We start from the raw sequence: 23,580 nt of genomic DNA, 5'->3' as shown, positions 1-23,580 counted from the left end.
GTGTCCCAACAGCACCTGGAAGGATGCACGTTTTTCCCATCCCTAATCCAAGAAGAGCCAATCCCCTTTCTCAGAAAAGAATTCCTCTTCTGAAAAGAGGCATTCCTCCCATGAGATCTGCAGGCCACTGGTTTCCCTGTCCCTGGCCGAAGAAGAGGCATTTCTCCTTTCTCAGGGTGAACTGCTCTTCTGAAGGGAGGCATTCTCCCAGCTCTCGCCCATCCCCGGCATCTCCAGGGACTCCTGCCTGAAGCCCTGGAGATCCACTGCCAGTCAGAGTGGGCAGTTCTGAGCTCATGGGTCCAAGGGTCTGACTCTCTATAACCCCTGGGGGGATGCAGGTCTTTCAAGGTCCTAGTCTAGGCGAACACACTCCTCCATCTCTTGCATGCAAAAGGAATGTGACATCTTAGTTCAGGAAAACACCAAGGGGACCTCCTTCCATAGCAGGGACAGGGAGTCTCTGTGGCCCTCCAGATGTTCAACTCCCCATCATCCTTGGCCATTGGAGGGGAGAGTTGCGCTCTGGTCCTACCTGAGATTTTCCAAAGGCACCTGGTTGGCTCCTGTGAGAAGAGGCTAGATGGGCCATTGACCTGATCTAGCAGGCTCTTCTTCAGGCAGAGGCAAACTCAGCCCTCCAGATGTTTTGAGACTACAGTTCCCACCATCCCTGACCACTGGTTCCATTAGCTAGGGATGATGGGAGTTGTAGTCCCAAAACATCTGGAAGGCCGAGTTTGCCTCTGCCTGCTCTTATGTTCTTAAAGCAGACCAGTGGGAGAATCTTGGGCCCAGTCTTAGGTGAAAAGCCGGTTGTTGTTTATTTTGGGCTGCAGTTTGCAGTTTTTCTCGAGTGGCATGGTGTCCTCTTTGTTAGTGCATGCCTTCTTTTGGCCAAAAGACACACACTCAGCGGCCATCTATAAAAAGTGTTTTCCAAGGCTGGTGATGAGCAAGAAGCATTCTGGGGAGGCCATTTTCAGGCTCTGCTTTCCCTTAACCCTGGAGCAATTTATTTTGTGGGCACAATTGGTGGAAATGTGAGAGGGTCCACGTTTTAATTTTAATTTTGACTACCCCATCCTGCCCAGGTGCCTCTTCACCCTTCTTGGAAAACTACCTGACTCCTGGTAGTGTTTAAGGCTGTGCTGAATTTTAAAAGATTTATTTGGGATTGATAACAAGGATCCTTGACCTACCAGCTCTTCCGGGAGGACAGGTTATGCTGATGAGCTCTGTGTGTGTGTTCGTTTGTTCTCCACACCCCACCCTACAGGCACTATTCACCACACAATTTCAAACTCTGCAAAGATGTTCTTCTGAGATATTTTATTTTATTTGAGGAGGCGGGTGGGAGAGATGGAATTTATTTCTGCTCTTTTTACTTCCTGTTGGGGAGAAACTTTCCTGGATTCCAAAGAGACTTCTTTCATCCCCAAGATAAGTTACTGCAGGCACACACTCACATGACTCTTCCTGTGTGTCCACACCTGGGAGGGACATTCAAACCTGCTGGGTATCCAGAACAATAGGGACTGGAACCTTGCAACGTTTTTAGAGGAAGGCCTCGTGGCAGAGCACCTGCTTTGCATTCAGAATGTCCCATGTCCAGTCCCTGCCATCTCCAGGTAGGCGAGGTTCTCCAGGTAGGCGAGGTAGGAGACAATACTTGCCATTCTTTGTTCTTTAATACTGAGCTAGTGGTCTGACTCTGCATCCTGTATGATTTCAGATTCCAGATCAGTGTTTCCCAAACTTGGGTCTCCAGCTGTTGTTGGACTACGAGTCCCATCATCCCTAGCTAGCAGGACAAGTGGTCAAGGATGATGGGAATTGTAGTCCAACAACAGCTGGAGACCCAAGTTTGGGAAACACTGTTCTAGAACCATGAGGGCTAGAATCTTCTTCTCTTTTAAAGGCAGGAGCCTGAACTCTGAGCTAGAGCATCTGCCTTGTACCCAAAACCTCCCAGGTTCAATTCCTGATTTATATCCAGGTGGGGGCTGAGGAAGACACACACACACACACACACACCCTAAAACTTTGGGCAGTTGCTGCCAAGTGAACAATGCAGGGGAGGGAAGGCTGAGCTGAATGAAGCCAGGGCTCTGTGCAAGGCAACTTTCCAACAGCATGAAGGAGAAGCAGCTTGGATGGATGGATGGATGGATAGACAGACAGACAGACAGACAGACAGACAGACAGACAGACTGAAGTTCTTTGTGTTGTATTGAGTTTATTATCCACTGCTTAGGGGCTGTTGTAATAAGTGGTACATAAATGGTTGAAAATGAATAATGATAATGATGATGATGATAATATTAAAAATAGAAATACCCACATGAACAATAAATGCTGCAGTAAAAAGAAAGAAAAGCTGCCTGGACAGCTGTTGCAGGGGGTTGGACTAGATGACCCACAGGGGTCCCTTTCAATGCAACCATTCTATTATCCTTCCTCCAACGCCCTGAAAAAGGACTTTAATCTTTGGAGGGAATAAGTTCCACTGGACCTGATGGAGGCTTGCTCCCAAGTAAACGTATGTGATGACGTTTGAACAAGGGAGGAAGCCCTACCTAAAAAGCGCTGTGGGCAGTAGAAGTGTGTGAATTTGTGCACAGTTTTTCCTTGCAGTGTCTTCCTAGATTTGCATACATTTCCCACCATTGTACCCAAAGAGGCTCACAAGGATACCCTGATATTTTCATTTTCAGCTGCTGCTGTTGTTTGCATTGTTTTGAGTTTATTATACGCTGCTGCGTAGAGGCTGCTGCAATTGAGTGGTATATAAATTGTTGAAAATAATAACAACTCAGTTGGTTAGAGTGCAGTGCTGATAATGCCAAGGTTGCAGGTTTGATCCCCGGACAGCTGTGTATTCCTGCGTTGCAGGGGGTTGACTGCATGACCCTCAGGGTCTCTTCTGTGTTTGCTTCACATTGCAGCTTTTCAGGTTGCGAACATGGTAAACCTTGCGCAGAAGTGTTCTGCACGCTTTGCACATGTGCAGAAGCGCTCTATTGCGCTCCGCGCTTGCGCAGAAGCGCTGCTCAAGTTGCGGACTTTTCAGGGTGCGAACGGCACCCCAGAATGGATCGTGTCCGCAACTAGAGATACCACTGTAATTCTAATAGTTATTTGCATTGTTTTGAGTTTATTATCCACTGCTGTTGTAATTGAGTGGTACATAAACTGTTGAAAATAAATCATTTGCATTGTAGGACCTTTTGGTATATAAAATTGTTGATGATGATCATAATAGATATTTGCATTGTTTTGAATTTATTATACACTGCTTGGTGGCTGTTGTTAATAAGCGGCATATAAATAATTGAAAATAAATAATGATAATATTAAAAATAGAAATACCCACATGAACAATAAATGCTGCAGTAAAAAGAAAAAAAATAAGAAAAATCTAAAATAATGTGAATCAATACAGAAAACAAATCCATACACGATTGTGGGTTATATCCAGCATTAGCAAGAGAGCAGAGCTATTGAAATGAATGAACTGCCTTAAGTTCCTTAATGGGTCTACTCTTAGTAGGATGAAACCCACCTACAAATATGATATAGTATTGGTTTGCTTGTTATGCATTTTGTGGTTTTATGTTGTAAACTACCCTCTGCGATCTTTGGATGAAGGGCGATGTATAAATTTAATGAATGTATACAAATCTAAATAATAATCATAATATGTATTGCCATAAGAATAGAAAGTTTCTGTTTGGTAGTCGCTGCAATAAATATATAAAGATAGTATGCAAAATGATGCAACTTAGCCAATGAAATTAGTGCCTTAAAACGAAGCAGGAGGAATGACAATGTTAAATGCAGAAATAAAAAAAAAATGTTAGGTGTACAAAACAGGTTCTGCAGAATCTCACAGTTCAGCTGGTTTCAGAAAGTTTTTTAAGGTTCTTCGCCTTCGCCTGCCTGCCCTTTTTTTCTGTGTGTGTCTGATTGAGAGAGACTTTTCCTCCTTCCGACCCCCTCCATTTTCTTTCCACTACCTGTCTCCTCCTCTTCCTCCTCCTCCCTTCCTTCCTCCCTCCACCCCAACAACAACTTCCCACTCCACAAAATGAAAGCAAATGTGTCACGAAACCGGTTCCGACCGGTTGGTTGCCATGACTTTTTCCAGGATGTGGAAAGGAATTGTTTTTTTTGGGTTTTTTTAATCCACATGACCAATGGGATCATGTGACTTTTTTGGCGGCATGGAGGGGGGGGAGTTCACCGTCTTATGATGATGCTGTGATAACTGATTATACAAGGGTGACTGTGTGCGTTGTGGATGTGTGCCAGAGATTTTTAGTTTGCACGTAGCAGAAGGGGTTAAAACTTGGCCGATTCTTTTTCTGTGCAAGAGTGCAGCTCAGGATCCCCAGCGACTCTCCAGGGTTTCAGATTCAAGGTCTCTTTTTCTCAGCCGCGTCTGGAAATGCTGGGCATCAAACCAGGAGCTTCTGAACCCAAAATCCGACCACTTCCCAGGCCGAATTTACATCTCGCTGCTGCCATCTGTCTCGAGAGGCAATGGAGTCTGCCTCCAGGGGTGAAGTCAACCCACTGTGTTAGCAGCACTGAAATGACTTCCCCCCTGGGCGCAAGCCTGGGCCGTGGGTCTGGGGGTCCTGGGCTGCCCAGACAGCAAGACCCCCCTCTCAGCCTCGCTGAGGGGGTCAGAAGGAAATCAGAGCAAGACGTTGGGCACCAGCTGGGCTGCAGGAGTTGCCAGAAGGAGGCGGACAAGGCGCCACACAACCGCCTTAGGGACTCCACTCTGGATTTGCGTAGGGTTTATTCCTTAGCCTTTTCTTCTCCCAAAGACCTTCAGAAGAAGGGTGGTATATCATCATCATCATCCCACAAGGCAGCAGAGGTTCAGGATCAGAGAAAACATCTTGCACAGTTCGCAAATTGGAGGAGTGGGTGTGTTGGGGCTTTTAACAGAAGCTAATGGTTTGGGAAGCTCTCTGCTTGATAGTATTTTGTGGCAGGGAAGACTATAGGCGCATGCTCTCCTTTGTTGAAAGCAGGCTGGTGTAATGGGCCCTCTGTAGGAAGAGGATGCTGAGATTCCTGCTTTGCAGGGGGTTGGACTAGATGGGCTTTGGGGTCCCTTCCAACTCTACAATTCTATGATTCTGTGATCAAGACTGGACATTCCCTTCTGTAGTCAGGGCTGGAATGTTGCAGACGTCCCAATCCCAGGTATCCCCCAAAGAGAGGGCCTTATTTTCATTGTTTGAAATCGTAAGCTGTTTGTGTCCCCTCTCTACGACTGCCCCGTTTGCTGAACTTGGCATTGGCCTGGTAGAAACTGCTTTCTTCCTCAAGAGTTCATTCCTGCAAAACCTGACACTTTAAAAAGCCACAAGCCGGAGCTGAAAAGTTTTCAAGGAAGAGTACAGCGGTATCTCTGGTTGTGAACGGGATCCGTTCCGGAGGCCCGTTCGCAACATGAAAAGAGCGCAACCTGAAGCGCCGTATCTGTGCAGGTGCGCAGCACGATTTGGCACTTGTGCGCATGTGTGAAGCGCGATTTAGCACTTCTGCGCATGCGCAAGCGGCGAAACTCGGAAGTAACCCTTTCCGGTTCTTCCGGGTCTCCGCGGGACGTAACCTGAAAGAACATAACATGAGGTATGGCTGTACATTGGCCAGTATCTGCATCAACTGCAAGAAAGAAGTTTCACTTAAGTTGGTTCCACTTTGAGTAGACCCATTGAAATGAATGGGCTCCATGGTCAGAGGCAATAAATACCTCTGAATATGGGTTGCCGGGAGTCGTAACTGGGGAGAGTCGGTGTTGTGCTGTAGTCCTGCTTGTGGGATTCCCTTCAGGGCATCTATTTGACTACTGTGAGGACAAGAGGGTGGACTAGTATAGGATCAGAGTTGGAAGGGACCCTCTAGGATCAACTAGTCCAACCCCCTGCAATACGGGAATATGCATCTATCCCTTATGGGGATTGAACCTGTAACCTTGGTGTTCTCCACACTGTAACCAACTGATGGCTGCCCTCTGGCCTTATTCAGCTGCAGGGCTCCTTTCTGTATTGCACAATGTTAGTTGTGTCCATGCGTTTTGGTTCCTCTGCTCAGAGTATGACGACCGCCAGATACAACAGGAATGCTTGCTTGTTTCCTTGAGGGTTGTTGAAAGAGCTCTTCTGCAGTGTGGTGTAGTGGCTAGCCCAGGGTTTCCCCAACTTAGGCCTACAGCTGTTTTTGGACTACAACTCCCATCATCCCTAGCTAGCAAGACCAGTGGTCGGGGATGATGGGAGTTGTAGTCCAAAAACAGCTGTAGGCCTAAGTTGGGGAAACCCTGGGCTAGACTGTCAGACTAGGAGCTAGGAGGCCAGGGTTCAAATCCCTTCACTCAGCCCTGAATCTCACTGGGTATCAGTCACTGCTTCTCAGGCTAACCTACCTCACAGGGTGGTTGTTCTGTGGGTAGAATAAGGGGTGAGGAAAGAATTGAGCTCCTTGGATAAAAAGGTGGGATGTAAATGCATTAAATGGTGTTTAAAAAAAGCAAACCAAAAAACAAGCGAGTGGAAACGTAAGTTGAGTCTGCAGCAAAAGTCCCGTGTTTAGATCCATCCATTTATTTATTTATTTATTTATTTATTTATTTATCTATTTATCTATCTATCTATCTTCTTCTCTGGAATCAGGTCTGCTTATCAAAATAAAGAGAGGGCCTGTGAGAGAGTACTTGAGCAAGGGGCTTGTTTTATTGTCTACTGAAAGAAGTGAGGGCGGGTGGCGCTGTGGGTTAAACCACAAAGCCTAGGACTTGCCAATCAGAAGGTCGCAGTTCGAATCCCCACAACAGGGTGAGCTCCCATTGCTTGGTCCCTGCTCCTGCCCACCTAGCAGTTTGAAAGCACGTCAAAGTGCAAGTAGATAAAGAGTGGGAAGGTAAACGGCGCTTCCGTGCGCTGCTCTGGTTTGCCAGAAGTGGCTTAGTCATGCTGGCCACATGACCCGGAAGCTGTATGCTGGCTCCCTCGGCCAGTAAAGCGAGATGAGCGTGGCAACCCCAGAGTCGTACGCGACTGGACCTAATGGACAGGGATCCCTTTACCTTTACTTTTTAATAATAATAATAATAATAATAATAATAATAATAATAATAATAATATTTTGAAAAAGTATTTATACCCCACTCTCCCGGGCAAGAGCCGGGCTCAGGGCGGCTAACACCAATAAAATCACAGTAAAAACATAATAGGGGAAAAAAACCAATTTAAAATACAGGTTAAAATGCAATTTAATATGCAGCCACATTTTAAAACTAGCCCATAGATCAAAACCATAAAGGGAGGGAAGCATAAGGGTCAGACTGAGTCCAAACCAAAGGCCAGGCGGAACAGCTCTGTCCTGCAGGCCCTGCGGAAAGATGTCACTCCCTCAGGGCCCTAGTCTCTTGGGACAGAGCGTTCCACCAAGTCGGGGCCAGTACTGAAAAGGCCCTGGCCCTAGCTGAGACCAATCTAACCACCTTGCAACTTGGGAAAGTCAGCCTGGAGACCACCGTTGGTTAGAGCCTGGTGCTGATAATGCCAAGGCTGCAGGTTCGATCCCCATAAGGGGCAGCTACATATTCCTGCATCGCAGGGGGTTGGACTAGACGACCCTTAGAACCCCCTCCAACACTATGATTCTAAGAAGGAATAGGACCCTTTGGGTAATGTTTGCAGGGAAAGAAGTGTGCTCTTTCACAAGCCGTGCTTTATCTGGCTTGAGCCTCTCAAGTTTAGTGGGTCTCCATTGAGCTAAGGTTTAATTGCAAGGGGTCCTATCGGGTCCACAGATCTGGCGTGGTTCTTAAGAAATGGGGAAGGGGAATAACCGCTCTTTCACCTTTTGTCCCCATTGGGAGGAATGATGCATTTTGAATTGTATTAGGCTGCCCTCTAGAGACTCTTCTAAGTATTGCAGCCTCCGCAGAAACCTCTCCTTGAGACCACTTGCTACAAGTGGGGTGAAAGTTCTGCTAATTTACAACAGCAAGAATTTTATTATTTGTTCCCCGCCCATCAAACTGGGTTGCCCCAGGCACTCTGGGCGGCTTCCAGTATATGCAAAAACATAATAAAGCATCAAACATGAATAATAGCAATCTGATCAATAACTCAAGCAAGTCACAATAACTCAAATGAACAACATATCAAATAAAGCAATATTCAATAATTCATTAGAATCTACTAATAAACAGTAAGATTAAACATCATGATCATAATTCTTATTTCCTTGACATCTGATGGGACGGCATTCCACAGGGTTCCCTGTAGCTTCGTGTCTCACAGTGAGGGAAGCACCAGAAGGCCCCCAGAGCTTAGAATCATAGAGTTGGAAGAGACCACAAGGGCCATCAAGTCCAACCCCCTGCCAAGCAGGAAACACCATCAGAGCACTCCTGACATATGGTTGTCAAGCCTCTGCTTAAAGACCTCCAAAGTAGGAGACTCCACCACACTCCTTGGCAGCAAATTCCACTGTCGAACAGCTCTTACTGTCAGGAAGTTCTTCCTAATGTTTAGGTGGAATCTTCTTTCTTGTAGTTTGGATCCATTGCTCCGTGTCCGCTTCTCTGGAGCAGCAGAAAACAACCTTTCTCCCTCCTCTATGTGACATCCTTTTATATATTTGAACATGGCTATCATATCCCCCCTTAACCTCCTCTTCTCCAGGCTAAACATGCCCAGCTCCCTTAGCCGTTCCTCATAAGGCATCGTTTCCAGGCCTTTGACCATTTTGGTTGCCCTCCTCTGGACACGTTCCAGTTTGTCAGTGTACTTCTTGAATTGTGGTGCCCAGAACTGGACACAGTACTCCAGGTGAGGTCTGACCAGAGCAGAATACAGTGGCATTATTACTTCCCTTGATCTAGATGCTATACACTTGATCTAAGTGTTTGGGCTGAACTTGAAGCTCCTAGTATCAGAACCTTGAGAGACCTGGGTTCGAATCCCCACTCTGCCCTGCAACTTGGGCTAGTCACACTCACAGGCATGCCATGAGGAGTGCTTGTACGTGTGGCAAGAACCATACCCACCATCTCAATCTCCTTGAAGGAGATGTACATTTGGTAATAAATGAATAAAAATATTGGTGTCTCCCCTCCAAAGACTAGTCCGCATGTTTGGCCAGCCTTCCGAAACCTAGAGCCCCAGCCAACAGCCAGTGGTGATGGACATAGTTATAGTGCAACAACATCTGGGGGTCACAGGCGCCCCATCCCTGCTCTCAGAAGGAGCATTCTGTACTTCAGTGGTTCTCCAAGTGGGCAGTGCCACTGCCTAGCAGGTATAAATGGCTGTCGAAAAGCCAGCATCCCTGGATCAAGTTCATCGATTTTGTCAAACTAAATAGTTTCAGTTGGATGTTGAATGAATGTGCACCCTGTTGTTGCTGAATTTGATTGTGTTGTTTGCTTCAGTGGGCTGTGCAAACCGCTGTTCTGAACGATGCTTCTTCAGGGTAGGGGGGGTGAGTTTATGGGATCAGGGGGGACAGTGCCCTGAAAAGTTTGGTTGCTGTGTACAAGAGGTGGAGGAATGCCTCCGTTTCGAAGAGCCATTCTCTCCTGAGAAAGGGGAATGCCTCTTCCTACTGCAGGACCGAAAAACCTTTGGCCCTCTGGGTGCTACTGGACTCCATCTCCCAGCAGCCAGCATGACTAGTGGTCAGGGATGATGAAGCGCAACAGCCTCTCTGAAGGACATACATTGGGGAAGGTGGTGTGTTAATTGAACAACAGCCAGCTGGAACTGTTTCACTGTGTTGTCTTAATTTACTGTTATTTATTCTCTTCTCTCCTCTCTGCTTTCCTTTTTGTGTGTGGGGTGGCTCCTCCAGCGACGTCAAGCGAGAGAGGAGGGTCCCTTCGCCCGATGTAATAGTACTATCGGACAACGAGCCGTCGAGCCCAAGAATGAATGGATTGACAAAAATCCCGTTAAAGGAGACCAGCACAGAGGTGCTGATGGTAAGTCTTAGCCCTTGCCTTAACGTAGCTGCCTCTCCTCACTCGGTGCATTCGGGCCAGGCGGCTGTGAGCTTTCTATTTTCATTGCTTCCTCCTGTTCTGTCTTCCGCTGGGACTTTTCCTTGGGTGTGGCGCTGAAACAAGCCATCCCTTTTTGTACATCTCTTCTGCCCCTCATCCTCGCACATTTTGCTAAAACTCTGACTCACCCAGTCACCGCTTGCCTTGACTTCTGCAGCCTCTGGGGCTTTACCCTCGGGGGCAGCTGGAGCCCACTCAGGCTGGGTGCCAAAATTTATACAGACGTACCTTGGAAGTCAGGATGCGGGTGGCGCTGTGGGTTAAACAGAGCCTAGGACTTGATGATCAGAAGGTCGGTGGTTTGAATCCCCGCAACGGGGTGAGCTCCCGTTGCTCGGTCCCTGCTCCTGCCCACCTAGCAGTTCAAAAGCACGTCAAAGTGCAAGTAGATAAATAGGTACCGCTCTGGCGGGAAGGTAAACGGCGTTTCCGTGCGCTGCTCTGGTTCGCCAGAAGCGGCTTAGTCATGCTGGCCACATGACCCGGAAGCTGTACGCCGGCTCCCTCGGCCAGTAAAGCGAGATGAGCGCCGCAACCCCAGAGTCTTTCATGACTGGACCTAATGGTCAGGGGTCCCTTTACCTTTACCTTGGAAGTCAAACGGAATCCGTCTGGAAGTCCGTTAGACTTCCAAGGCGTGGTTTCCGATTGGCTGCGGGAAACTGCTCTGGACGTTTGGCTTCCAGAAATCATTAGAAAACCGGAAAAATCATTTCCTGTTTTTGATCGTTCAGGAACCAAAACGTTCAAGTTTACAGGCGTTTGGCTTCTGAAGTTCCACTGTACACTGTTTTATTATCGAAAAATAATATCACTAAGAAAAATTAACAATAATAAGATATTTGAAAAGCTAAAATGCAGTAGACTGCAAGCAGATTAAAACTCACACCAGCTTTCTAAATATCTGACTAGGCTTGTCTAAACAAAAAAATGTTTTTAGCCAGTGCTGAAAAGGGATCGGTGAAGGCGCCTGCTTCATCGCATAGAACTGTACAGTAGCAAGGGATCCCAAGGGTCACCTAGTCCAACCCCCTGCGATCTAGGAGTCTTTTGCCCAACGTGGGGCTTGAACCCATGACCCTGAGATTAAGTCACATGCCACATGTGACAGTTCCAGTCTGCAGGTGCTGTCCCCAAACCACGCCTGCAGGCAAGCAAAACAAAAGGTGACGTTGTCACTGGGCATCCGTAATGGCAGGTGATTGACAGGTGAGCAGCCCCACCCACCTGTCAAAGGGGCCCATAGAGCAAGGAGGGGAGGAGGGAGGTCTGGATCCATTGCTAGCTGGAGCCAGTCCTGCACCCCTTACCTCCCCATTGCTGTCGCCTCTCTTCCCTGTAGACCCCTCCCCAAAACGTCAACCCTTTTGGCAACCCCCCTAACTGGAGAATTAAGCCCCCTTTCCCTCTTGCAGAAGAGCAGCCCTGAGGAGAGGGAGCAGATGATCAAGCAGCTGAAGGAGGAGCTGCGGTTAGAGGAGGCGAAACTCGTCCTGCTGAAGAAACTGCGGCAGAGTCAGATACAGAAGGAGGCGACGGCTCAGAAGGTGAGAACGCTTCGCTTGCTGCCGGCTACTCTGCGGTGGATCGCCAAGGCAGCTGTGCGCTGGGGGTGGGTGGGGTGTCCCAAGAATTTCAGGAACCAAACAGTCACATTGACTTTTGAGCCGTCAGGTCCCACATTGGCAACTAAGCATTCTGTTGTGGCGACTGTAACCCTGGTTGAAGGAGCCATTTGGTGCCTAGCTCTTATTTATGAGTTTCTAACACTGTAGGCCAGGTGTGAGCAGCCCATCGAGGGCTGCATTCCCTCTGAGAGAATCTCTTTTTTTTTAATAAAATTTTTTATTGGTTTTTCACCTTTTATATAAACATAACATACACAAAAAGACAAAGACAAAAACATGTATAGTTTCAGAAAATCCTGCTTTCTTAACCTTGTTCCTTGACTTCCCCCCACCCCCCTTCATGCATCCCAATTCCCATGATTGTGTCAGCAAATTATTATTTCTCCTCTTAATCATCTTAATATTACCTCTTCTATAAAAAATAAGTTTTTTCTAAGTTGGACTCAAATTCTCTTCCATCGATTTCCCATTTTGTCTTGTATAAAAGTCATATTAACTAAACCCAAAAGTCCTGAGTGTTTTTAAAGTTCTATTCTTCCCTCCCTCCCATCCCCGGTTTTCGTCCCTTCCCCAATACATGTCCAAAACAACAGTTCTTAGCCTGGATTCCTCACATCCGAGGCTTTCAAGTCTCTTTCAGTCCCTCTCCGCCGGTCTTGTTGGTAGTCCTTTATGTTGGTCATCAAATCTCGAAGGAGTTCTGTCCCCATCAAACCAGGTTCACTTCCCGCAAGGGTATTTAGGAACAACTGCTGCAAAAGTTCCACGGGCCATGCATCTTCAGAGTCAGAATGGAGGTCCCAATCATATTTCTTCTTTATTTTAAGTTCCTGTATTCCATATACTCCAAGGGCCTCCTCCTTCGTCTTTTGCATCTTTCGCAGATTTGTAGTCGATGTAATCCAAAAGTCTCCTTGCTTATACTCCACTGGTGTAAGCTTCTGGTTGGTACTTTCCATTTTTGCTTTCTCTTTTCCTTGTTTAGTCTCCTCCACTTCTTGAGATATCATTTCCGATTCAGCTGCAGATTCTTTCTCATTCAGGTCCTCAATACATTCAGCAGAGCTGCTTATTCCAGAGGTCAAGGTCATGAGTTGTTTATTCATAGCCAGACTTTGCTCTTGTAAGATTCCCACCAAATAAAACATTCTTTCAATTTCCACTAGTAACTTTCCATCCACAGCCATTGTAATGTCACAGAGTTCCCCCTAGAGGGAATCTGGTTACTTAGTAATCTTTCTCCAACAAACCTCTGACTTGTTATTCTTACTTTGTTTCCAACGATTTTAGTTCAATTGTAACTCATTTTAATCCAAAGGGATCTTAGATAACAATTTTTCAGCTTTAAACTGTCCGTTTGACAGCTTTGACAGCTGTCAAACTCCGTATTCCTCTTCCACAAGCTCAAAACACAGGACGCTCCCGGGCCCGGGAGGGGGGATTGTATACAACAGAAAGAAAACTTTTAAAATTCCACTCTTTCACTCCAGCTCAAAATTTCTTTTTGCCAAATCTTGGAAGTTAATGTCTTTTTTAACTCACCCCGCAAAGGGTAGGCTCTCCAGCTTAGTTCTTCTATTGTTGCTTTAGATCGTCTGCAAGAGGAGGGGTGCGGACTTCCCTTTAACACACACCCCGGTCGTACCGAATTCACAGATAACTATTTTAAAGTCCCAATTCCACTTTACTCACGGGTTGTTTCTTTTCCAGCCGAATTCAGGGGGAAAAGTCAGCGCTCTTCAGCCATGGCACGCGGCTTCGCTCCACTGGAGTAGCGGTCTACTCCCAGCACCGCGCCGCTCTCCGTACCCTTTCCGAAGCCTTTAAAAAGGCTCTTCGTGGGTCAGAGGGGGCGTTTAAGGTGCCCACCGAGTCACCAGGTCCGCAGGCATCTGCGCCTGCGGTTTTTGAGGGTCCCCGCGATGCCGTCGCGGCATGACCCGTCTCCAGCGGAGCCGATTTCCTCCGGAGCTCGGAGGGAATCCGCCATTAGCTGTTCGCGCTAACCCGGAAGTCTCTGAGAGAATCTCTTGGCCGCACGCTGCCACTGGGTGCAAAAACCTTCTGGGTGAAGTCACCTAGAATAAAGATTGCCCTGCTTCACCCTTGGATGCCCCTTGTTTAAAATATTCCCAATCCCTTGCAAGCCTATTCAGAAGTAAGCTCCACTGAGTGTGATAAACAGTACATTCAAAGACTTATCCCAGTTCCACCCCCCCCCCCAACAACAGGCAAATAGAGATGTTGTTCTGGAAAGTGGCTTAAAGTAATTCTTTTAGTGGTGGGGTACAGGGATTAAGCCTGAGGACCACGCTCCCTTGTGGGGAGGGCCCTGCGTGGCCGTGGTGGGAGGGGCTGGGGGCAGAAGTGGGCGGAGCAACATTTCAATAGGCTAATTTCTAAACGCAGTGGCACACCACCCCTCCCTCTGGAGCAAGCACGGGGACCTGTGGCGATTCAGGGTCCACCAGCCTCAAGCTCTCAGCATCCCTAAGAGCTGGCTGTGTGGGGGCTGCTTGAGCCTGACCACATCTGGAGTGGGGGGGCCACAGGGTGCCCCATCCCAGGCTTGGAGCCGTCAACGGCTGTTGAGAAGCCAAACAGAACTTCCCTATTCAGCAGCAGTCTACCACTTTGCTTTCTGCTTTCAGGCATCCCAGCAAGACATACAGTTGGTTGCTGGTGTCAGCCGGGTGTGCTCTACAGAAAATACTGTAGGGACCGAGGAGCCTCCCCCCCCCCTGCCCACCCCCCTCCCTGGACTTGTTACCCTCGAGATGTTGGGCAGCGGCTCCTAGTGGCCCCCAGCAGTCTGGGAAGATGGGAACACGGAAGATGGGAAATCCAGCTATGTTACTGCATTGTAATTTTAAATCTTATGTTGTAAACTTTTACGCTGTAGACTTTTATAGACTTGCATTGTGTGGTTTTACAGGGAAGCCTTTCTGCTGTTTGTTGTGAAGGCCTTTGGCTATATATATATATATATATGGATGTGGATATAGATAAAGATATAGATATAGATACATACATTAAAAATTGATGGATTATTTGAATGCACTGTCGTTTAGGGTATACAAATCTGAGCTAGACAGACTATGGTCTGATTCAATACAAGGCAGTTTCTGTATCCCCAGGACACAGGAAGCGAGAGTGCTGGGTATGGGCAGGTGGGGAAGCCAACTACCGCAACACTCCCAAGGATTTTCAGTTGTCTGTTCCCTAATTGATCTCTCTTTGATCTCTTTCCCCTCCCCCCCCCCCGACCCCCTGCAACGTGCCCCTTTTGGCTGATGCTCCTTGTAGCCCACCGGCTCCTCAGGAAATGCCGCAGCGACTCCCCCACCCTTGGTGCGAGGGACGCAGAGCATCGCCTCCAGCAAGTCAGCCCTCCTCCAGGTCAGTACACGCAAGGGAGCCGCCTGCACACGGCAGAACTGGAAGCAAAGCTGTGTGTGCATTTTGCGGGGGGGGGGGGTGAGGAAGTTAAGGAGGGGAAGGCAGTTTGCTGGCCCGAATGCTCTTCCAGATCCATCCCAGCAGATCAATCAATCATTTTATTCGACCGTCAGTCAGTAAAAAAATACATTTGTCAGTACACAGTTAAAAACTCCAGGAAGATTTTAGAACTTAGTTAACACTAAAATGGGCTAAACAGATAGCCCCATAACCATCCCAGCAGATGAGACCTCTTGCAAGTTGGTTCAGACCAGCAAATATGCAGCCTTGCTTGAATCATAGGCAGGTCAGTTTCTGTGCTCTTTATTGGGGGGACTGGGAAGCAGATCTTGCTCACACTAACAGAACAGTGCAAGTTTGCAGGTCTGACAGAAATCCAAAGCTGTTCAACAGCAAGGGAACCAAAATCTACACTGGTGCTCCCCAGATATATATTTTTTCCTGAATTACAAAGCCGCCACATTTCACTCCTTCCCTCTTCTTTTTAAGCAACCAGCGGTTAAGAATTAGACACCTTCTCTCTGCATTGGGATTGACTGAGTCTCCTCAAATGTAGCGCAGTACAGGAAGTCTCCTGCAGAAGCTGAAGGAGGCTGAGGCCAGGGGAGTTGCTTATTCAGAAACAACAGGAAGAAGCCTCTGCTGGGTTCAGTCCAATGTAAAGACACCCCAGAGGCTGACTCTTGGGACCTTAAGTCTCCCCCAGCCACTCACCCCCAGACGGGCAACAGGCAGCCTACTTGGAGGTTCTGGGGCAAGAAAGACATCACCCCCCACCCCCAAGAGAATCTATTTATTTGCTGCATTTATATCCCCCCTTTTTCTCCATGGAACTCTAGGTGGATTACATGATTCTCCCTCTCTTTGTTTAATTCCCTGACAACAACCCTGTGATTGTGCCTTGTCAGCGACCATGGGGTGAGGGCCAGTGTGGTGTGGTTAGAGCAGGGTTTCCCAAACTTGGGTCTCCAGCTGTTTTTGGACTCCTGGTCCTGCTAGCTAGGGATGATGGGGGTTGTAGTCCAACAACAGCTGGAGACTCAAGTTTGAGAAACCCTGGTCTTCCCCAGATCCTAGCCCGACTCTAACCACTACACCACACTGGCCCTAACGCTGTTCTTTAGTCCGTTTTGGAAATCACTGGTCTGTTTTCACGGCCTCCTTAAGAATATAGCAAAGATTCTGGCGACAAATGATGCATCGGTGGGTGGGGTGCTTATAGAACGGACTTCCTCCTTCACTTCCCTTGTCTCCTCTTCTCATGCCATACAGAATTCCTCGCGTATTCCCGGGACTGTTATTCCTCCCCCGTTGATCCGCGGAGGGCAGCAGGCATCTTCGAAGCTGGGCTCTCAGCAGAACACGCAGATAGTCATGCCTCCTCTGGTGAGAGGAGCACAGGTGAGCTGCTTTTCTCCACCTTGTGCTTTCCGTTTTCTTTCCGCCCCCACAGCCTCAGCTTGAAGGGCTCAGTTGGGGCTGCAGCTCAGGGCCAGAGCGTGCACCCTGCAGGCAGAAGGTCCCGGGTTCAGTCTACGGCAGCTTCTCCAAGCAGGGACCCCTTTCTGAAACCCTGGGGGAGCCACCGTCCGTCAGGGTAGAGGAGAGCTTTCCAAACTTTGTGTCGCAACACCTTAGTGTGTCAGCTGCAGTGTGTAGGTGTGTTGCACAAACACTCCCTACACTCCTCTTGGGGCTGCAAAAAGCGTTAGTTGAACCTCCAGTTTACTGGTGAAACTGAATGGCTGTGTCGCGAAATGATGCATGTCTAAAAAGCATGTCACCAACATGAAGGGTTTGAAAAGCTCTGGTGTAGAGAGTGTTGAGTTAGATGGAGCACAGTGCTGACCACGCCAGGGTTGCAGGTTCGATCCCTGTATGGAACAGCTTGCATATTCCTGCCTTGCAGGGGGTTGAACTAGACTAGGTGCTCCTCAGCATCCCTTCCAACTCTACAGGTATGTGATTCTGTAGTGGGCTCCTGCTATAAATGGCGCTTCAGTCAGACATCGGGATGCATCAGCTGCTAGCCCTGCTCAGAGGACACCCATTGAAATTCCCGCATTGCAGGGGGTTGGACTAGATGACCCTTGTGGGTCTCTTCCAGCTCCATGATTCTATGAAATCAAAGGACATGGATAACTCCATGCTCTTAAATCTTGGTGGGATTCAGTTGGGTGTTTCATTATGACTGGGAGTTTGGCAGATGGGGAAAGGCTGAAATGTCAGCTTCCAACCTTGTGGTGTGGCCCAATCGTCCCCTGGAGAACCAGTGGTGAGAGGGTCACTTCAGGACCCAGGAGAGACCAGGTTGCAAATCACGTTCGGCCATGAAGCTCCCTGGCAGGGGGCGGGGAGGCAGTCACTGCCTATCTCAACCTAGCCAACCTATAGAATCCTAGAATGGTAGAGTTGGAAGGGACCCCAAGGGTCATCTAGTCCAACCCCCTGCAATGCAGGAATCTGCTTAAGCATCCATGGCAGAGGGCCACCCAACCGCTGCTTGGAAACCTCCAAGGAAGGAGAGTCCACAACCTCCATAGGGAGTCTGCTCCGCTGTGGGAACAACTCTCACCGTCAGAAAGTTCCTCCTGAAATTTAGTTGGGATCTCCTTTCTTGTAACTTGAAGCCATGGGTTTGAGTCCTCCCCTCCAGAGCAGGATAAAACAGGTTTGTTCCTTCTTCTGTGTGACAGCCCTTCAGATATTTGAAGATGGCTATCCTATCTCCTCTCAAGTCAACCTGACACGGTTGTTGTTCTGAACTATGTATGCCACCTTGAGCTCCCTGAGGAAAAGCTGGGTTATAAGTGGAGGATCAGTTTTTCTGCCATTTCTTGTCTTCAAAGGGAAAAAGAAGTTAATATTCTTGCTCTCTTATTCCCCCCTCCTTTCTGCATCTCCCCCATTGCTCCATCTTCCTCTCTGCCTTCTTCCCCCTTGGCTGTCACCCTCCTCTCCCCCTCTTCTAAAATTTCTCTTCCATCCCCCCTCGGATCCCATCTATATCAGCCCATCTCTGTGTCTCCCCAGCAAATCCACAACATCCGCCAGCACTCCAGCTCGGGGCCCCCTCCCCTGCTCCTGGCCCCGCGGGCCTCCGTCCCCAGCGTGCAGATCCAGGGCCAGCGCATCATTCAGCAGGGCCTCATCCGCGTCGCCAACGTCCCCAACGCAAGCCTCCTGGTCAACATCCCACAGGTGAGGAGCTGCAAGAGCGGGGGGGGGGCAGGCAGGCGCCACCCAAGAGGCAGCAGCCAGGTGGTGCTGGCTGGGGTCCCATTTATATGTTATATAACTTGTGTTATATAACACAGCTGCAGTGGTTGCCAGTTCACTTCCATGTCCAGTTTGTATATACCACTGTATATACTCCTGGTATTGAACACAATTATAAAATTTATAGAAAAGAAATTTAAAACTGACTTCCAATTTATCTCACTGTACTTTGTCTATCCATTACTGTTACATATTTCTTATATAATTTCTTTTTACCTCCCTACAAACTTACATTTATACAATATAGGGATCAGTCTAATTCTGCCAAGATGTTTCCTTTTATTCCATAGTTTTCTAAATATTCTTTAAAGATTCTCCAATCCTTAAAGGCTTTTTGTTTTGGCTGGCCTCTTACTCTTCCTGTCGCTTTCGCTAGCTGCAGATATTCTACCATTAGGATTTGCCAATCTTCCATGTTGGGTATTGTTCTGTTTTTCCAATTTCTTGCTACTAAAATTCTGGCCGCCTTCTGTGTCCGTGTCCAGTTTGAAGTTGCACATGTTGGTGTTCAAAGCCCTGAACAACTCAGGCCCCCAAAGTCTGAAAGGCAGCCTCCTTCTCTGCAGACCCTCTGCCCAGATCAGCGGAGTGGCGATTTCTCTGACTTCAGATGCTTTAGGAGGGGGGTGGCGCTGGGGGAGGGAGAGGGTCTTCTGTGCAGCAGATCCTAGGCCTTCGAACTCTCCCCAGAGATTTTGGCACCTTGGCTAAACAGATTTTGACAAATGCTGAAGACACATTGTTGTTTATTTAAATTTGTGTGCCGCCCTATACCCTCAGGTCTCAAGGCAGTTCACGAGATAAAACCACAATATAAAAAACACTAAATGCATAATAAAAACAAAAACAGGAACAACCCAGTAATCCCCCTCCCCTCCCCAAACACATTTTAAAGGGGCATTGGATGTCAAAGTTTTTGCCTGGTGTCTAAAGTTGTATAATGAAGGCTCCAGGTGAACCTCCCGGGGGGGAGCATTCCGCAGACAGGGAGCCACTGCAGAAAAGGCCCTGTTATTGTGTTGCCACCCTCTGGACTTCTTGAGGAGGAGGTACACAAAGAAGGGCCTCAGAAGGTGATCTCAGGGTCCAGGCAGGTTCATAGAGAAAGAGGCAGTCCTTAAGGTATTGCGGTCCTGAGTCGTTTAAGGCTTTATAGGTCAAAACCAGCACTTTGAACTGGGACTGGAAACTAATTGGTAGTGAGTGCAGTCAGACCAGGACTGGTGCATAGTAGTAATAATAATAATAATAATAATAATAATAATAATAATAATAATAATAAATTATTTATACCCTACCCATCTGGCTGGGTTTCCGCAGCCACTCTGGGTGGCTCGCCACAGAATTAATGATAATAATAATAATAATAAAGCAATAAAACATCAGACATTAAAAATTCCCTGAACAGGGCTGCCTTCAGATATCTTCTAAAAGTCAGCTGTTTATCTCCTTGAAATCTGATGAGAGGGCATTCCACAGGGCGGGCACCACCACCGAGAAGGCCCTCTGCCTGGTTCCCTGTAACCTCACTTGAGGCAGGGAGGTGGACCTCAGGCTGAACGATGGGAGTGGAGATGCTCCTTCAATATGCTCAAACCGTCTTGCTCTGGTGAGCAACCTGGCTACTGAATTCCGAGGGGTATATTTTCAGAACCTGCCTTATTTTTGTGACTGCAGAAGCTGTTTTAAAGTCTTAAACCAGGCCTTTGACCATTAAACAATCTATGACCTTTTAAGGGGGGGGGAGTCTGTTATTACAGGTTTTTTCAGTGATTTTTAAATTACTACTATGCTATATAATGTTGTACACCACCATAGGATCTTTGGGTAAAGTGCAGTATATAAATGGAATAAATACAAAATAAAGCAAAAATGTTTTTGATATTGTAACCTGCTGTAGGACCTTAGGGTGAATGGTAGGCAATAAACTAGGGTGGTGATTATGATAATATATCATTATTTCATAAAATTTATACTCAGCTTCATTGTTTTTTAAAAAATGAATAAAACAAGAAAACTATTTAAGATTATTATTTTAGCCCAGGGTCTCCCAAACTTGGGACTCCAGCTGTTTTTGGACTACAATTCCATCATCCCTGACATTGGGTCCTTCTAGCTAGGGATGATGGGAGTTGTAGTCCGAAAACAGCTGGAGACCCAAGTTGGGGAAGCACTGTAATCTAGCCAAAGGCCATGACAAGTTTGTAGCAGTAATATTAACAAGATAATGCAGAACATACACCTGCAATATGAACTGACATCCGTGGTGTGGGCAAAAGGAGACAGCGGAAAATGAGCTTAATTTCAAATTAAACCTCCCAATCACCAAAGGAGCTTATAGCAATTTTATCTGACTCATTGTTCCCAATCCTTTTTGCAGCCAGTGATCAAATTACTGGTCGCAACTGTCAAAACTTTTAAAAACAAGCAAGCAAGCAATGAGCTATTATTTCAGTGTGACGGCACCAGGGCGGTGCAGTCTGCATGAATCATAAGAGTCCCAGAATCATAGGGGTTGGAAAGGGATCCGAGGGTCATCTAGTCCAACCCCCTGCCATGCAGGAATCTCATCTCAATACAACCCCTTTTCTTTCCTTCCCGCTCCCTCAGGCCTCGCCAACTTCGCTCAAAGGTGCGGCCGTGACGGCGGCCCAGGTGAACGCTGCAGCCACTGCCACCAGTGTAGCCTCCATCGTCAACTCCAATGACTCCCCTGCCAGCCGCCAAGCGGCCGCCAAGCTGGCGCTGCGGAAGCAGCTGGAGAAGACGCTGCTGGAGATCCCTCCGCCCAAGCCGCCAGCCCCCGAGATGAACTTCCTGCCCAGCGCGGCCAACAACGAGTTCATCTACCTGGTGGGCTTGGAGGAGGTGGTGCAGAACCTCCTAGAAGCTCAAGGTAAGAAGAGGGATGTGCACACACATTCTCTCCTCCGTCAAAAATCCTTCTTTTCTCCTTTTTAAACTGGAATCCAAGGCTACCTTCACCGCATACGTTTAAAGCAGGGTGATATCCCTTTAAGCAGCTGTGGTGTCCCCCAAGGGATTCTGGGAGCTGTAGTTTGATAAGGGTGCTGAGAGTTGTTGGGAGGACCCCGCCCCCATTCCCCTCCCAGAATTCCCTGCGGAGATGGAAGGATTGCTAATCCACTTCATTTATTTAGTAAGAATAAGGGTAGGACCTGAACCAATGGATTCAGATGACTAGAAATGCCACAGCAGGCAGAACAGCCTGAGCCCAAAGAAACCCAGATATTTCCTTTAAAATGTAAAACATGCCTGTAATGGTTCTAGGGGTTGCTCGTGCGTAAGCCTGTGCCAACACCTGGCTGGGTTGCCTGAGTGAACCTTTCCTGTCCGGACAGCCACTCTCCCGTGGCTGACTCAATCGCTGGCAGAATCCGTCCGTGGGCGTTTCTTAAACTTCTTCCAGCAAAGAAGCTCTTTGACGCCTAGTCTCCTCCTACTCTCTCTGCGCGAAAGCCTTCTGCGCAAGGAGGGCGTAGGCAGCGGAGGACCCCTACTCTCCCCGCTGGTCCCAGGCAAGGAGTCATGGGACCGCCTCGCCGCTTCCCCCCTCTGCCCCCCTTCTCCACTGGTGCTACGCTGATTCTCTTCCCCAGAAGATGGGCTGCCTCTCCCACTCCCGGGACGCTCTCTGGAATCCCTCTGGCTTTTGCTCTCTCCCTCTGGCACTGATGGCAGTTCCCTGACAATGCCCATCTGACATGTTGGGCCTCCAAAAAGAGGACGTGTCTGTCTGGGTTTTCCCGGACGTATGGTAACCCTACAAATGACAATAAAGGAGAGTCCAGCTGAACATTAGGAAGAACTTTCTGAGGGCAAGAGCTGTTCAACAGTGGAACAGACTTTCTCAGAAGGTAGTGGGCTCTCCTTCCTTGAGGCTCTCAAGCAGAGGTTTCTGTCACCGAGGCACCAAATGTCTCCTTGAACCAAGGTTGCAGTTGCCAGAAAGGAATGTCCAGTTACCATTGGGGGGCAAGACGGCTCTAAAGTCTCATTTTTCAAATGTTGGACTGACCCTGATTGATTCTTAGTTAAACCTCTGGCTAGTTCAGATGACAACCTTGAGCCTGGTTAAGAACTTTGAGAACTTAAAGAAGAATCCAGGGGCAGCCCACATATTTATTGGCCCATTCCAACCTGGCTGCTCCTGCGCAATGAAAGCATTTTGGTTCCCAAAACGCATTCTGATTGTGCAAATAAAGTTTAACAGATAGACTTCTACAGGATGTGGTATCAGTGTGCGAAAACCGTCCAGGTCCAAGGATCCCCAGGCATGCACTTCCAGATGGTGGAGAGTCGGGTGCCATCTTACCGCCTGGGCATCGCAAGCTGGCGAATTTCCAACAGGGCTTGGGTGTGCTTTCCAGCTCTGCAGTTCTGTGACCTGCGTGCATCCCACAACTTTGGGCAATTGATGGGTTGGGGGTGGGGAAAGGCTGTCCTGTTTTGTTTTTTCTTCTTCTGGGCTGACTTACTCCGTTTCTCCCTCCCCCTACAGGCAAGGTTTCTGCTGCCCCTTCCTCTCAGGACCCCTACACATGCGTCCAGTGCAAGACGGACTTCACCTGCCGGTGGCGGGAGGAGAAGAGCGGCTCCATCATGTGCGAGACATGCATGTCCTCGAACCAGAAGAAGGCGCTGAAAGCAGAGCACACCAGCCGGCTGAAGGCTGCCTTCGTCAAGGCCCTCCAGCAGGAGCAGGAGATCGAGCAGCGGATCCTGCAGCAGGCGGCCTCCCCCGTCCAGACCAAACCCGAGCAGATCACACAGCAGCACCACTCGCTCAAGCAGGTGGGGACACGGCACTTTCCCTTGCTTTTAGTTCATAAGAACCGAAGCATTGAAAGGGGTCCTGAGGGTCATCTAGCCCAACCCCTGCAATGCGGGAACAGGCAGCTCTTCCTTACAGGAACTGAACCTGCAACCTTGGCGTTATCAGCAGCATGCTGTATCCAACTTAGTTTTCCAGTTAGTTTGTTCTGCAGGCCCAAGGGGAGAGCCATTTCCCCACCTGTGCCAGGTGACAGTGGTATAGAAATACAAGATCATTGGCCGACCTCACAGGGTTGTTGTGGAGGGTGAGGCCTGGAGGAG

The 23,580-nt window shown here is 48.2% G+C and overlaps 1 protein-coding gene across 10 annotated transcripts in view; it reads left to right on the top strand.

Annotated features, from left to right (window-relative positions):
* GATAD2A (GATA zinc finger domain containing 2A) overlaps nt 1-23,580 on the top strand; it is an 83,867-nt gene that overhangs the window by 55,367 nt on the left and 4,920 nt on the right. For 9 of the 10 annotated variants that reach the window (XM_081177782.1, XM_081177777.1, XM_081177781.1 and 6 more), the window contains 7 exons: nt 9,886-10,015; nt 11,512-11,643; nt 15,031-15,123; nt 16,456-16,584; nt 18,196-18,384; nt 21,073-21,358; nt 22,985-23,277. In XM_081177782.1, the coding sequence (XP_081033908.1) occupies nt 9,886-10,015; nt 11,512-11,643; nt 15,031-15,123; nt 16,456-16,584; nt 18,196-18,384; nt 21,073-21,358; nt 22,985-23,277 (1,252 nt within the window). The remainder of the gene's footprint in view (nt 1-9,885; nt 10,016-11,511; nt 11,644-15,030; nt 15,124-16,455; nt 16,585-18,195; nt 18,385-21,072; nt 21,359-22,984; nt 23,278-23,580) is intronic. The other variant, XM_081177780.1, reaches the window with a different exon arrangement.

This window comes from Podarcis bocagei (assembly GCF_964188305.1).
Source record: "Podarcis bocagei genome assembly, chromosome: 18".
Lineage (NCBI taxonomy): Eukaryota > Metazoa > Chordata > Lepidosauria > Squamata > Lacertidae > Podarcis > Podarcis bocagei.
The sequence above is the reverse complement of the archived record's forward strand: the minus strand, read 5'-3'. Positions and strand labels throughout refer to the sequence as shown.